Here is a 16,188-nt window from a genome sequence, read left to right on the forward strand (position 1 = left end):
AAGGCCAGGCTGGACGTGGCCTTGGGCAACCTGGGCTGGTGGGAGGTGTCCCTGCCCATGGCAGGGAGGTTGGAACACGATGATCTTCAAGGTCCCTTCCAACCTAAACCATTCTGTGATTCTATGATTTTCCTAAAACGGTGTCCCGGAACTTCCTGACTATAAATAGTAATGTGACCTCTACTATTAGAGATTCCAACAGAAACTTTCCCAGATCTTTGTTGCCGCTCTGTCCTGGTTCCGGCAGGGATGGGGTTAATCTCCCCCGGAGCCGGCAGGGGGCAGGGATTCCATACCACGTGACCCATGCCCGGGCTATAAGAGGAGCTAGCCGGGGCGAGGAGAGGAGTCGCCACTCGGGGGTGGGCTGCGGCGGTGCGGGTCCGGTCGGTGCACATCGCGGCGGTACCGTGATCGCGTTTTCGTCTTTTCCGTGTGCTGTTCTGTTAAATTGCATTCTTTTAACCCGCGAGTTTTGTCCTAACGATTCCTTTTTCCCCGGCTGTGGGAGTTGTGTGAGCGACTGCGTGGTTCTTTGTTGCTGGCTGAGGCCAAACCACAACAGTCCTTTTTGGTGCCCAACTTGAGGCACGAAGGGTTGCAATAACGACAGATTTAGCCAGAGCCTGTTAAAACGAATTCTTGTATCCATTTCCCATATTGGTTAGATAGTTGCCGGTTACAATGTTGCTTCGTTTGTTTGCGTGGCTGTGTTTTGTAAATTCTTACATGCTCTATCTACTCCCCGTGATGCTGTTTGTTATCTCGGGGAGAGGGATCAGGGCTATAATTTTGCTGTCATGTGCAATATCGGCTTATGATATGATAACATCACTATTGAAGTGGCTTTGTTGGGGTGTCTATGCAGTATTGCTGTCTTGTCCGTACCTTGGTTATCATCTTTCAGAAGTTATTAATAATATCACCCAATCTATGGGAGAAACAGGGGGAGATACTTTCCCCAGCTCTTTTGCCTCCCTTTTCTCCTTTGGGCCAGGTATGACACCTCTTGAGAATTTCGAATATCCTTGGGATGCTCAAACCAGCGTGTTCCTATTCCTCTGCCTCCTGAATGTTTTTCAGATCTTGTTCAGGGTTAAACAACTGTTTAAGACTACCACCCAGAGATCTGCCCCAAGGCTGGATAGTCAGGGGTGGCATGGCATGTGGGAGAATATGGGCAGGGATCTAGAGAATTTCTCACCTCCAATGGTTTGGGACTTCACCCTCAAACAACTCCAGGACCCTGATAAAGTAATAGAATATTTGAAAGGAAAATGCTGTGGCTACTCCAGAGAGGCACAACTTACGGCACTGTGCTGGGCCCTGGCCAGTATCTACCAAACACTGCTCAGTACTATGCAGGACCCTCAGGGGAAAGAGAGGGAAACCAGATTGGCAGATAGTGTGGCCACTCCAACCCCGGTGGCAGATACTGTGGCTACTCAAACCCTTGTGACAGGCAATGCGGCCATTCAAACCCCGGTGGCAGGCACTGCAGCTGAACCAGACACCCAACCCATGCCAGTATCCGTTGCTCCTATACAGAAGAAGAAATACACCAAGAAGTCAGTTCGCATAGTAAGGGATGATGACGAACCAGGGCCATCAAAGGAACAGGAGGAAGAGACAGAACCAGAGATAATCACCCGATCCCTATCCCTGAGTGAGCTGCGAGAAACGCGAAAAGATTTCAGCCGACTTCCTGGTGAGCACATTGTCACCTGGCTGCTCCGATGCTGGGATAACGGGGCCAGTAGCTTGGAATTAGAGGGCAGGGGAGCCAGGCAACTGGGATCCCTGTCTAGGGAAGCGGGCATTGACAAGGCGATTGGGAAAAAGACATGAGCCCTCAGCCTCTGGAGGAGACTCCTGTCAAGTGTGAGAGAAAGGTATCCCTTCAGTGAAGATGTTGTAGGCCGTCCAAGCAAGTGAACCACCATGGAAAAAGGTATCCAGTACCTGAGGGAATTAGCTGTACGGGAGATGATTTACTATGACCCAGATAACGCACAGTTACCCACAGATCCTGATGAAGTCCAGTGCACAAGGCCCATATGGATGAAGTTTGTACGGAGCGTGCCATCATCGTATGCCAACTCCTTGGCAGTAATGGAATGGAGAGGTGAAGAAGGACCAACAGTGGATGAGGTGGCTGGACGACTCTGTCAATATGAAGTCTCTCTTCCCCTGTGTGGATTCGATGGCCTGGCACATCTGAGCCACAGGAGAATAAGGCTCTAGTGGACACTGGGGCACAATGTACCTTAATACCATCAAATTACAGAGGGGCAGAACCCATTTGTATTTCTGGAGTGACAGGGGGATCCCAAGAGTTGACTGTACTGGAAGCTGAAGTAAGCCTAACTGGGAGTGAGTGGCAAAAGCATCCCATTGTGACTGGCCCAGAGGCTCCATGCATCCTTGGCATAGACTATCTCAGGAGAGGATACTTCAAGGACCCAAAAGGGTACCGGTGGGCTTTTGGCATAGCTGCCTTGGAGACGGAAGAAACTGAACAGTTATCCACCTTGCCTGGTCTCTCGGAGGACCCCTCTGTGGTAGAGCTGTTAAGGGTCAAAGAACAACAGGTGCCGATTGCTACCACAACGGTGCATCGACGGCAATATCGCACTAACCGAGACTCTGTGATTGGGAAGTTGTTTTTGCCAGCTGAATTTAAGTAAGTAGATTGAATGTGTTTGTTACATTAGATGGCTGCAGGGGAAGCAAGCACAGGGATCTGCGTTCTGATTTTCATAGAAATACAATCCAAGAGAATTAAGACTTTTCCTTTTAGTCCTGAAGTAAACTATGCTATCTAAACATAAATTATTTGGATTTAGAGATTGAGAGCTGTGTTTGTTCCAGTGTGTATGCCTTTATTCTAATGGCCAAAGTGCCAGACGCTTGTAGTGTCTATCACAGGTCAGTGCGCTGTGTGCACACATTTAGCCAAAAGGAAAATGTTTTTATTGATGAGATCGTTGCATCCCTTTTCATATTTTTTTTTTCCCCCCCTTTTTTTTTTTTTTTTTAATGGCAGGGCTGTCTCAGCCTGGCCAATCCAGCTGAAAAATACTCCGCCTGCCCCCTCTGCTGGTATCTCTGTTCTAATGCTGAAAAATGTATCTTCCAAAACCGTGGTGGTGCAGGAATGGAGGAACACTGCGTGCCTGAAGAGGAGGGGGCACTCTCCCTCCACACCCCTGTCGCTTTATTAGCTCTCTCAACTTTATCGAACACCCAAAATTGAGATGGCTTAAAACCTCTGTCTCCTTGGGACATTCTGAGGACATTCCAGCATGTTTTCACTTGCCCCTGAAACTGCTCAGAACTGACCCTTTGGTGTTACGGCTTCTTGTAGGAGTTTCCTTTGGACTGATGCTTCTGCCACCCACTACACATCAGAATTTTTTGCGTTCAGCAGTGAAGGTCTGCCTGGCATCAGAAGGTCTTCTGGTCTCTTCGGTTCTTGAAGCCGTTGTTTGTTGGATCGCTTCTAGTAGGCAGAATACAGCTACAGATCCGGTGTGGTCACTTTTAGGCCGTTTATCTCCACAGGGAGTATGGGGTTTTTTCATTCTTTTCCCCAGCGTCAATAGAAGTGTTACACCAGGGGCTGCTTTGATATAACAACCACTGGTTGCTTTCATGTCTGTCCTCAAAGGCCCAGGAAGCCAGACGTCAGACACTACGGTTGTATATACAAGCAAGATTACAGGCAGAGATAACCATGTTCTAGGGCTAAGAATATTTCTGGGAACAGTGGATGTCCTAGTAGCCCATCGAACCCGTGCACCCTCTTTATGGAATTCCCTATGGAAAATCCATGGTGGCTTTGCCACATGAAGAGTGTCACAGAGCAGAGTAGCGTTCCTGCTTCTCAAAATCAGGTTTTATAGACTCGTAGAACGGTTTGGGTTGGAAGGGCCCTTGAAGCCCATCCAGTGCCACCCCCTGCCCTGGGCAGGGACACCTCCCACCAGCCCAGGTTGCTCCAAGCCCCATCCAACCTGGTCTTGAACACCTCCAGGGATGGGGCAGCCACAGCTTCTCGGGGCAACCTGCCCCAGGGGCTCACCGCCCTCACAGCAAAGAATTTCTTCCTCATATCTCATCTAAATCTCCCCTCTTCCAGTTTGAAGAATATCAATTATCATCAATACCCAAAGTTAATCAAAGAAAAAATAAAAGGGGGGGGGAGGGCAGAGATTGTCACTTAACTAGTAGAAGGGCAATGGCTGGAAAAAACTATTGAAAAGAGCAAGTTTCACAGAGATTCAGAGGGACGCTGCTCAACACCGCTGGTTTAGGAGCTCATTTATTTTGGCTGCACCTTTTAAAAAATGTGTCATCTAATCTGGGTTTCCTGACATAAAATTCTGACTCTGTGATAAAATTTCTGTTGATTTCTGTAAAATCAAATATTTTTTTTCTCGTTGTTTGGATGCCAGATGTGAAATGGAGAAAAAAAAACTGGTTTGGTTACTTTTCAGTATTTAAAGCGATAGGCTGTTAAAAGAGAAAAATCACTCTCGTTATTCACTTTGATTCATTTTCACATCCCGTGAAAGAGTCCCAGGCTGCGTTACGCCTGGGTGCCCTTAAGCCGTAGGGAACGGTTACTCTCTGCCTGAATTTTCCATGTGAAAGAGGGAAGACAACCTGTGACGTTACGCCTAAGATTGCAAATTATTTGGTGTAAAGGTTGCTATTTACTGTCTGGTGGTGTTTCACCTTTCCTGGCCAAACATCATGACAGGGTGAAGAGGCAGAACTTGGAGGAGAAGACGATCATATTGTGGTGACAGTTACAGATGTGTTTAGCTCTGGGCTTTGCCGTAGCACTCAACTCAACCATGTTCCTCCACAGCCCCAAGGGACCGCTGTTGAACCACCATTGTCCTGGCAGACCCCAGAAACATTGACTTCGTTCTCAAAGGTGACCTTTGCTCTCAAAGGGGACCATCCTCCGGTTTCGGGCAGTGTTGGCTTCTGCAGGAGCAAGGAAGAGTGCGTTGTTGCAGCGCTGTGCTGGGTGGGCACTCCAAACGCTCCAGCACCATCCCAGGGGAGGAACAGTCAACAGCTCTCGGGTCTTGTTGCGGAGTTTTGGCTATGAAAACCATTATTTCTGCCGCGATTTGTTTGTCTGTTCTGACCAGCTGAGTAGCTAAGGTTATCGCGGCCAAACTGCTGCTTTATGTTTAATTCTTCCAAGCGGCCGGAGAGGAGCTGCCTGTCCCAGCAGGTGCCTCGAACACTTACCGGTGAAGCTCATAAGGAAAGATGCGGCGGTCCAAAAATCTGTATTTGCCACTTTTTATTCAGGCAAACCCTGATGTTAAGCTGAGCTTTGAACCCTGGCTGGAAGGATTCCGTGGCAGTCAAACCTCGGAGAGGAAAGGCATTAAAGAAGCCAAAGGCTGGGTAACTGCAAGGGCGAATGTGAAAACTACATCTTTTTTTTTCTTAATGCGTTTGTGTTCTTTCAGCTGTTCCTTGTAGATACAGTTTTTCTGACCTTTGCTACCACGAGGTGATATTCTACTCCAGGACGTGCTACTTTTTCCTGACCAGTGTCACCCTGGACTCAGCGAGGCAGAAGGATCCCAAAGAAACCGCGGCCGAAGCTGGGACACTGGGGAAGAGCTGGGGGTAGGTCCCACATGTCCCCAGCAGCCCAGAGGAGCTGTGGGCGCTCAGGGTGTGGTGGCACTTAGAACCTCAGTTCTTCACCTCCGGCACCAACCGCCCGGCTGCTGCGGGAGCCACAGTTGTCACCACACTGAGGGGGACACACAACACCATCAGTCAGATGATCATGATGGCCAGAAGGGGGACGTGGATCTGCTCAGGGCGAGGTGCTGCCCGCCCTGTCTTCCCAGGTCCAAGTGTCTTCCCAGGTCCCCTTTTAAAACTGAGGGTGGTGGTGGTGATGTGCCCTCCTGGGCTCCTGCTCCAGTCGCAACTGCCAGTGGGGTATGATGGGTCACACCTGGACGTGGGGACAGCAACAGAGCCAAAGGCTGCCTGGAACAGGCACATAGATGTCTCGCTGCTATGCAAAGACAGTGATAGGTCAATCGTCTCACACTAATTAGTGGCCAGCCCAGGGCATCGTTGAGCTCTCCTGCACGGCTGTGTGCCAGCATCTCCCCTTGAGCAGGGACGCCGCTCCAGGTCACTCCTGGAGGGTCAGAGATTCCCTGATGCACTGGATCCTCGGTAAGCGGTGAGCAGCACGCCAAACCGTGAAATCTTAGTGGTATAAAGTGGTATGAAGGATGGATTGCGCCTATCTGATCCTTTCGATATAAATCGTTGACCAAGTCTGGGACCTGGATTGGCTCCGGCCGCACGCGGATGGTGTTGAGAACACCAGGGGGTCCTCTCTGAACTTCCCCTCGGGGTCTCCCCGACAGCTCTCTCTGTCCCTGTCCTCCGTGCAGTAAATAACCAAGGGGGGCCCTGCCATCAGACCTCATTAAAACAGTCACATTTACTATTAGACTTTGTTAAATCCCTCTTTTATATCAAGAATCAAATCCCTCTTTTATATCGTCTGTCTCACGAGAGAAGTGAATCACTGTTGGTGCTGAGGGTCCCCCCCGAGGCCGGCAGAGCCCCCGGGGGGTGGGGAAGAGCTTTGCCCTCTGGTCCCTCCTGCAGCAATTAAAGCACAGTGTGTCCAGTTCCCCCCCCAGCATCCCCCAGTCCCTGCACTGGGGGATGCTTTGCCGGCGGCTGGGAGCAGGGGGTGCGTGGTGGTTGGCAGAAACCAGAAGCATTGTTAATCTTCCCGGGGAGAGGGGGAGAAAGGTGGAAGGATGTGGGAGAGCTTCACCTGACCTTTTCCTCAGGACAGATTCCAGCCCTGCTACCTCACCCCCCATCCTTTTTAATCGTATAATTAACCCTGGCCCAGGCCGGACTGGGAATCGTGCTGCTCTGTCAGACAATTGCCCACCAAAAAAAAAAAAAAAGTGGGCAGGGGAGTTCCAGGGTTGTTAAGCAAAGGCAAAGAGCCGGCGCTGCCACTGCTCTGCCGTCAGCCAGGGATTTACTGGTGGTCAGGTCTGTGCTTTTGCGGTTTACCCTGCCACGCGCGCGGAAGCACGGCCGCCGCCTCCACTGCCGACCCGCAGAGGGTTTGCTGGCGCAGTCCCCTATTTTGCCGGGGAAATGCAAGTTCTCAGAACGTGAATAAAAATTTGACCCCGGCTACTTTTTTGAAACGTTTTTATTTTCTCGAGGCAGGTGAGAGGGGCGCACGCCTCGTCCGCCTCTGTCGGAGACGGCGTTTTGGCTCAGCCCTCCTCTAAATTTGAACAGCGACTTTGTTTCAGGAATCCTCGCAGCAGCTGTCTGCTTTAGGCGACGAAGGAGGAGATGTCTCGTATCTTTATTAGTGACACATGCGGTTTATTTAACAGCAGACAGGACCCCAGGCCCCTGTACAGCCGCTCTCCCTCTCTTCCCCGGGGTTCTCATGTCGGTTTTCCACCCCTGACCCAGGGCTGAGCTCCCGGGCTGCGGATAAGCTGAATTAGACAATGCTGGGCCAAGCTTGTCCCTTCCCCCGAGCCTCATTTAGCCAAAAACAAACAACACAATCCCCTCTTTCTGCTAATGTATTTGTTGTTATTATAATTTTATTGGGTAAATAATCAAAGGTCTAGAGCAGTCACTTCATGTTTGATTTTAAGCACATTGTGCTGATGTGGCACTTCACTATTCCGCTTTAAAACCCTCTGCAGCTCCGGGAAGGAGAGATGACGCTCTCACTTTCCCCCTGTCGAACCCCCTCATTAAAAAAACCCCCAACTTCATTTCAACCTCCCACCAGTGTTTTGAGAGGGTATTGGGATGCCCCAGGGCAAAGCGCTCTTCTCCACACACGCCGCTTTCCCCTCCTGCAGCCCCGCTTCCCACACCGAAATGAAGCGACAATGCAAACATGATTCATATAAAGAAAATAACCTTTATTAGACAAATCAATCAAACCCTGAAAAAAACAGTGTCAGGTAAACATGACTAAAGGTTTTTCCAGCAATGCAGAAACCTTTGAAACTGAGAAATTCAGGAAGGCTCACGTTCTGCTTGTTGCATTAGGAAATTCTCTCCCTCTCGTGACCATGAACTCGTGCCGTCTCCACAGCCCCAAAATCTTGCATTAACTCAGCAATTATTTTAAAATAGTAACTTTTAAAGTCTTCCCTGTGCAACTGTTTCCCATACAATTTTGTACAAAGTTGTCAAACTGTGTTCTCTGTCTATAAAAAAAAAAACAAACAAAAAACCAAGGTTTATAAAACATCCAGCTTACGAAAAATAAACCAGTGGTTTAGGTACAGTACAGGAATTTCCAAACTGGAAGGGCGCTGGTGTGTGCCTCCAGGGTAACGCCGGGGCCGGGGGGAGGCGGAACAGCCCAGACTGCGGCGAGGGCCGGGCAGCCGCCCCGGGGAGGAAAACTGCGGATAAACCACCATTTCCAAAATTGCTCATTTTCATTTCCTCTGAGAAGAGGGAGAGGGTGTCGCAGTGAGGTTTGATGTTACCCGTGAAGAGGCAGCCTCGGAGCACAGGGCATGGTGGTCCCCCGGTGACACCGTGCTGCCTCGGGTAACGGGTATTTCAGGTTCAGCATTGCAATCAACCCATTCTGTTGGTCGCAGATGCCACCACCATCCAGAACTCCTCAAACAAGCCACCGCGGTGGGACCGGGGTACCCGGAGAGGGGCTGAGCCAGAGGCAAAGCAAGCAGCCGGTCCCTGTCACCCCGGGGCACTGCCCAGGTGCGGGGACAAGGACCCCGAGCGCCTGGAACCTGACCCCACCAGGAGAGCGAGACGGGGCTGGGAGAGCAGCCACGCAGGGCAAGGGGCTTTAATCGGAGCCAGGAAAGGAGGCGGTTTGTGCCTCCTGCCCTCCGCCCTGGTCCTGCCGGTGCTGCTGGCTGCTCTGAAGTGCCTGGGCTGTCCCCCCCTCCTTCTCCCCGGACACCCCTGAGGTGTGACAGGGGTGAGGGGGCAGCTGGTTAGTGCCGAAATCACACAGGGAAGAGCAGACAGATGGTTAAGACAGAGATAAGCTCAGCACTGAGGCACTGGAAGAATCATCTGAAGAAACAGTTGACCGTAACAATGAAATTGCTTTTATTAAAACAGAAGTGTTAAGCCAAGAAAATAAATTATTGCTATGATAGACATATTTAGAACATAAGGAAGGACGTTAAATCTTGAGCTCCAGGTCAATACAACCCTGAAACAGAAAGTTACACTACTTTTCTTAAATACCTCGGTTTCTCTTCATGCCCTTCCAAAAACTTTATAAAATGTGCAGCTTATAGAACAAATAGTAACAGAGTCACTCGTAACAAAAATCTGTACAGCTCATAGCTTTAAAAATAATACTTTTTTTTTTTTTTTTTTCTCCTTTCCAAACTGCTATGTTACTTATTACTCATAAATATAGGGCTAACAAGTTTGGAACGCCCAAGGTCCCATCCAACACCAAAGCTATTATGTGTGGCTGACAGAAACCTTCTTGGGACTGCCCCCCGGCCAGAGTCAGGTTTTGGAGCCTTTGAAAGAGCCCGATTATGTGTAAAAAATAAAAATAATAGTATCTTCATAGGTGAAGACTGTCTCCTTCTGCTGGTCAGAGGCCTGGGGTCTTCAGAGAGTTTGAAATGGCAATCAAACCTGGAACACAGCACCGCGTGATGGGTTAGACCGGCCGCACTCGCTGCCACGGCAGGATCCCACGGGTCCCTCTGTCCCCGGCCAGCGGCCAGTTTGCAAAATGCTTGGGAAAAAAAACCACCACCACCCCACCAGTTTGTCAGAGCTTCATTTTGGTGGGGAAAGAATGTTTTCCTGGAAGAGCCTCGCAGAAGAAGCGCGGCTCTTCCCCCACAGGGAGGGCTGATCTGCCCCTCGGGACTCACCCAAAGGCTGCATGCTGCTGTCCCAGCAGCACTGGGCCAGCAAACCCAGCTGCTTTGTGGCCACTTCTTGTCTGTGACCCCAACACCCCCCTCCAGAAGGGGCTCTGGCTCTCAATTTTGACCTTGGCTGGTTTTGCTTAGCTGGTTCTGAACTCCTGCACCCGCAGACCACGAGCCGTGGGCCTGCATGCTTCTAACAGCCCCGCAGTGCCAAACCTAGGAGCCACCTACCAGCCCGCACCTTGGCCACCAAAGGCCCAACCCTGCCCCTCTCGCATTCCCAGCCCTCGGCTCGGTCCTAAGGATGGAGAGGAAAGAGCCGAGCCAGAAGCAGGCTATAGTCCAAGGGGAACATGACATGACTTCCCAAGGGCTGCCACCCACACGCAGGCAGCCCTGCTTGGCCGGGTGTCCTGCCAGGGCTCGCTCCCTCCTCAGGCCAACAGCGATTCCCTCGCAGACGAGGAATCCTCTGGAAATCAGGAAGAACAGGAACAACACCTGGCAGCTCCCTCGGGCCATCCTGACCATAACCTAGCAGGTTCCTCTCTGCCTGGTGGTGTGCAGTTTCCCTTGGAGGTTCAAAGGAAACTGTGGGATAAATCCAGCCTGGGGAGAATACCGTGGATTCCCTGAGGCACCTCAGAGGGACTAACGAAAAGGAGGATTTCAGCAAACAGCCCTGGAAAACAGATTAGTGGTTAGAGAGCTGGGCAGCATTCAGAGGAAAGAAACTCATCTGAACACTGATGACGAGGTGGTGCTCAACCCTCTACTACCTGAAAGTGATTTGGCTTGTTTTCCTTCTGCTCGCCCAAAGCCGGGACGTGTGGGACCGGCTGTGTAAGGCAACGGCTCTACGGGACCCATCTCTTGGGGAGATGGTCTTCTCTAACCAGAGGAATCGGAGCCTCAGAGACCAGTCTGGAATGTGCGGGGGGAAAACTTCTCATGGAGAAGCGGAGGGTGAGGTTCTCCTGACTCAGAGCTGCTGGAAAATCCCCTTCAGGGGCTACTTACAACAACTCCGCTTCCTTAGGCGGTATACGTGTGCAGAGGGGCTCACACTATTGTCGAGGGACTTATGGTGACCTGGCCTGCTTTCTGCAGAGGAGAGAAGCCAGCATTAGTACAGGGTTAGAGGACAACAGCATCAGGACACAATCTAGCGGGAAGGGAAGCAGCTGAGAACTCTCAGGAACATGAGAGGAGCCACACTGACATCTCAGAGCGACAGGTTTCCGCTCCTCCACCTCATCGCTCCCCCAAAAAGGCCCCAACCTCCCAGGAAAGGAGCACAGTAGCATCTGCAGCAGAGCTCCATCCATCCCAGGAGGACATACCCCAGCCCACAACAGCATTCTAGCTCCTGTGTGCAGCCTCCAGCACTGCAGGTCCTCTCCAGTGCATCTCCTTGGGGATCTTGGCCACCGCAGAGGAGACTCTCGCAACAGAAGGGCTTTTGCCTGCCCCAGAGGAGGCTGAGTCTCCGCGTCAGGAAAGGTCACTTCCCCACAGTGACTCCTAACCCAAAAGCAGCATCTTCGGTCCCCCCATGAGAGGCAGCAGCTTGAACCGGGGAGGCAGTTGTAGGAACAGGCAAAGCGAAGAGAGTATTTTGGCTGCTCGCACTTACTGCAGAAATGTACTGGCTGTTGGTGAACCTGGGTTTCTCCTCCACTGCAGAGCTGTGTTGCGAGCCGAGGGGCACGTAGGGGGGCGAGCCCATGTCTTCACAGAAGCTTTCTTGTGGGATGCTGGAGACACAGCCACTGTCGGAGCCGCTGGAGCCGCTGCCTGACATGCAGTGCGATGATTCTGAGCTCTCTGTTGCTGGGGGGAAGAGAGGACGGTCACTCTGATGACCATGAATTTGGCCTACATGACCTGTGTCACATACACCTAAGGTATCTGTTTGCAAAGGCATTGGCCACACAAGCCTACAGAGAAGCCACACTCCAGTCTGGGCCCCTTTAAAGCCACAGGCAACAAAATAACCCAAGGAAGCGTAGCAAATTATGCTGGAGACTGGTATAGACTGGCCAGGGAAGTTCACACAGGGGAAGCCAAGGGGTCACTGGACCAGGCTGGTGAGAGCAAGAGACAGGAGGGCAGGCAGGCAGAGACACGAGCACTGATCTCCACGGCCATGGCAAACCCCAGCGTGTGGCACCAAGCCTGCCACAGGGACGTCTGCGGATGGGGGGACACTTTACTAATCCCTGCATCTGAGCTAACGCCCTCCAGGAAAGCTGAGGCAGAGCTGGCAGGGAAGGGCAGAGCCCTCCTTGCCCCAGTTTGGCTATGGGGCAGGGACTGTCACGACCCCAGCGAGCCTGGTCGGCCCGCACAGGGGGGAACAAGGTGTGGGGACAAGCCCGCACATCCCAGGGGCGCAGTGCGGAGCAGCGGGCTCATACGTACTCAGCGAGGGCTGGCTGCTCGTCTCGTGCTCCAGCTCGTCCTCCTCGATGCAGGTGCCGATGTCAAAGGGGCGGCTGGGGGCCAGGACGCCCGGCAGCAGAGCCTGGTCCAGGTACATGTGGAGGTTGAGGGGCCCCAGCAGGGAGGAGGAGGAAGGGGTGTACGCAGAGGGGGTGCTGCCAGCGGAGAGCTGCGCCTGTGTCCTCTTGTACGGGTTGGAATGGTCAAACAGAGACACGGCAATTGATGCTCTGGTCCTGGCACCTGCCAGAAAACATACCAAAAAAGCCCTGAGCACCAATCCTGCTCCACGTGGAGCAAGGGGGCAGGCACGGCTGGCACTGACCTCGGCCTTTCATGATGTAATCAATAGCACGGTCATTGATAGCTGCCTCGCTGGGTTTGATATCCAGGAACGGCTTGTTGCCCACACCCATGGAGACCATCTCCTGCATTCGGATTTCTGAAGAGGAAGAAACCCACAGCCACATCGTGAGGTTGCTCCAATCCGCCCCACGGGCACTATGCAGCCCCAGGCTAGAGCGCTCCTGGGCCGGGCTGCTCCCGAACTACTGAGGTTAGATCTGTTCTCCCCTTCCTCCCCGGTCCTGAGGAGTCTCCACAGACAAGCAATCATGCCCTGCTCCGGCCAAGTAGCTCAGTGCCATGCCACCTACGAGCGTCCTGCCAAGCGGGAAGCCTGGGGCAGAGAGGAGGGACGCAGCCAGACAGCTGCCACTCCAGTAGTGGCCTAGACCGTGGGGAGAACAGGGAGCCGTTCGGGAGCACGGCCCACGCTCCCAGGGCAGGGAACCCTGTGCTGGTATCTCCCATTTCTCTCATGGAGTCCAGGTGGGTGTCTACAGCCACACAGAGCTCGGAAAGGTGAAATTCCCTGGGGGTGAGGGCCAGGGAAGGGACATGCCCAGCCAAGCCCAGCACATGCTCGCTGCAGCAGAGCTGCCTGGTCACAGGCTCCAAACCTACTCAGGACAGCACGAGCTGAACAGGGCTCCCGCACCTTTTGCGGCACAGACGCCCCGGGAAGGAATCACACCTTTATTGCGGGCTGCCTGCTGCCACAGGATCTTGGCAATGTCACTGGTCCAGGCCTGCTTAGTCTCAGCTGAACTGGCCTGGAGGATGTAGGTGTCGCTGGACTTTCGCCTTCGGAACCAGATCTCAAAGCGTAAGCCGCTGTCTCCAGAGTTCTCCGTCAGACCGATGTCTGCAGTCTGCCAGAAACAGGAAGAGCAAAGCATCAGCTGGGGCTCCACCAGGAGCAGGAAGGGTAAACTCCGCCTGCACCCTGTGCCACAGCTACCCCCAGCTCGGCAGACCCAACGGGAAGGAGCCCGAGGAACAGGAGCAGGTACGATATGGACACAGCCAAGCAGAAACAGCCCAGGCAATTCCCAGGGCTTCATCCAGAGTCAGCAGCACCTCCCTGCCACACACACACACACACAGCTTTTCCCCTCCTCACACTCTGCATCCCCCAAGACCTTAGCCCCACATCTCACAGCATAGAGGCGGCCCAGGAAATAACGTGTAAAGTATTCCCTTCTGGCTTCACTGCGCAGCCTGGAGAAAGCGTAGCAGTGCTGGGAGCAGCTTTTCTCCTTGAATGTCCTCCCACTCCCCATTTCAGAGCCATGTGTCCATGGGGAAACCAGCCACGGACACCTCCTGGACAAGAGGGAGCTGCAGGGCTGCCCTTACCTTGAAGGAGCGCTTGTAGATATACACATCAAAGCCACCCTCGATCCTCTTGGGCTTGCTGAACAGGATCAGGTCCTCAAAGAGGAAGACATGTCGCTGGCACTTCCTACGGCCCAGCCAGATGGTGAACTCGTCCTGCCGCACCAGCTGCCCCTGCTCCTTCAGGTTCACCTGGACACAGGGAACATCCTGGTAAGACCCCAGCAGGATCAGCTGCAGGCAACCCCAGGGGCACAGGGAGAGCAGGGTCCCATATGGCTGTGGCCCAGGTAGTGAAGAAGCGGCAGCTACCTGTCATGTTAGAAGGGGTCTTGAAGAGGTAGGGCTGTGTGGCATTGCTAGAGGCCACATCAGGCTGAAACAACTGGCTCAGACCTCAGGGGAGAGCTGCGCCTTTCTCCTAGGTATAACCCACAGATAACCCTCATCCTGTGCAGATCTGTGACAAACCTCTGGGGTGGCCCCCGGAGGCAGCAGCCAGATGTTCCTCTCAGGGAAAGAAAAGAGCTAAAGAGGAAAGGCATCCCATCAAACTGCCAGGAGCACATCTGGGTCAGAAGCCCAGTCCCTCACTTCTTCCTGTCCCAGATCCATTTTCTTCCACCCTGTCCCCTGTGCTTTCTTCTCCTCCACTGCTACTTTGCATGCCTCTCCTTCAAGTCCCTCCTAGCTGATTTTAGCCTACCCCAAACATCAGTTTGAATTCCTTCTTGCAAACTGCCTGAACATCTTATCGCCAGCTCGAAAGAGATGGAAGGGCTCAAGGCAACCTGCAGGATGTCATCTGCAAGGGCTGCCAGGCTGCCTCACGTCACCAGTAAGCAACTGGGAGCGTGTTAATGACAGGCAGCTCACCCAGCTCAAGCAACAGCATCCAGGCTGCCTGTCCTAGCAGATCAAGGAGACCTTGCTCTGTGCCTCAGTAGTTCCACTACTGGCAGACTGCACGCTGACCACTGTGGGAATTTGAGGGGAGGCTCACCATATGGTCCAAAGACTAGAGAAGGGGAAGAGGTATGGCTCTGCACCCCCAACACGGGAGGGCATTAGAACGTACGTCACAGTCGCGGATGGCATCCATGGCCAGCAGGTCATTTCCATGCCGGAGCTGAAACTTCACCATCTCCTCAGCTGCACGGAGGTAGCCCAGCTCCTGCTCTTGTGCCTCACTGCACTCCTTGATCAGGTCCTTCAGGAGCAGCGCGTATTTGCTCATCCGCTGGATGGGTTTCAGCAGGTAGGAGGCCAGGTCCATCTTATCTCCAAGCTGCACCTGCTTGAACTGAGAAACGCAGCAGAGAGTGAAGGCAGCAGCTCCCCGTGGAGAGCCCTGTGCCCACAGGCACGCACTGACACCCACAGCTCTCCTGCCCAGGGAAATGCAAGGCCGTAGGACCAGTGCTGCTGTGTGCTGGGCTCCTCTCCAAAGCACTCACTGCGTCTCTGCCCCTGTCCCACCACATACACTTGTGCAAAGAGCTGTGCCAGGAAAGCAGAGGTAGTGCTGAGTGTGCCTTGAGCAGGCAAGTTGGGCTTGTTTTAAACAGATCAGCGACCCAAACACCAAGAGTAATCATGATGCGGGCAGTGGAATTTACCTTGAAGAAGGTATTCCCATGGCTGGCCAGCAGCGAGTCCGACTTCGGCTTGTTCTTGCTATACAATGCATACATCCCAAACTGGTCTTTCTGCAAAAGAGATCCCCGCGTGAGACCAAGGCACACCCAGGATGCAGTGACAGACATACCCCTGCGTTGGTTACACCAGTACTTCTGCCTCTCCCAGGCTGCACCAGAGCTTCTTATGGCAAGAATGACTTTCCTTCAAGTTCATTAAGAGCCAGGGAATGTTCTTCTCTTCCTACTCCCACAGCAGCTAGGACTTTTTAATCCATAGTCCTGTTAGCCCTTGACCCTTACATACCCCAACAGATACTATTCACTTGGTAGCAGCAAACATGGTGCTGCTGAGCTTAAGACCAGCGTCCCGTGATTCTCCCTCGCAGCCCTTTTCAAGAAGAACAGCAGGTCTGTACCTCTCTGCTCACTGAAGTCATTCCCCACTGACACGGAAGACAGGAATG

At 52.7% G+C, this 16,188-nt stretch overlaps 1 protein-coding gene across 1 annotated transcript in view; it reads right to left on the reverse strand.

Moving 5' to 3' along the window:
- Window positions 1–9,670: 9,670 nt before the first annotated feature.
- The window catches only part of PLEKHG4 (pleckstrin homology domain containing, family G (with RhoGef domain) member 4), a 105,742-nt gene continuing 99,224 nt past the window's right edge, over window positions 9,671–16,188 (reverse strand). The window contains 11 exon segments of the mRNA XM_009883255.1: window positions 9,671–9,714; window positions 10,191–10,257; window positions 10,344–10,431; window positions 11,026–11,063; window positions 11,596–11,792; window positions 12,384–12,647; window positions 12,730–12,846; window positions 13,441–13,618; window positions 14,106–14,276; window positions 15,163–15,387; window positions 15,704–15,793. Coding sequence (XP_009881557.1) covers window positions 9,671–9,714; window positions 10,191–10,257; window positions 10,344–10,431; window positions 11,026–11,063; window positions 11,596–11,792; window positions 12,384–12,647; window positions 12,730–12,846; window positions 13,441–13,618; window positions 14,106–14,276; window positions 15,163–15,387; window positions 15,704–15,793 — 1,479 coding nt within the window.

The sequence above is a fragment of the Charadrius vociferus genome, unplaced genomic scaffold, assembly GCF_000708025.1.
Source record: "Charadrius vociferus isolate BGI_N301 unplaced genomic scaffold, ASM70802v2 scaffold964, whole genome shotgun sequence".
NCBI lineage: Eukaryota > Metazoa > Chordata > Aves > Charadriiformes > Charadriidae > Charadrius > Charadrius vociferus.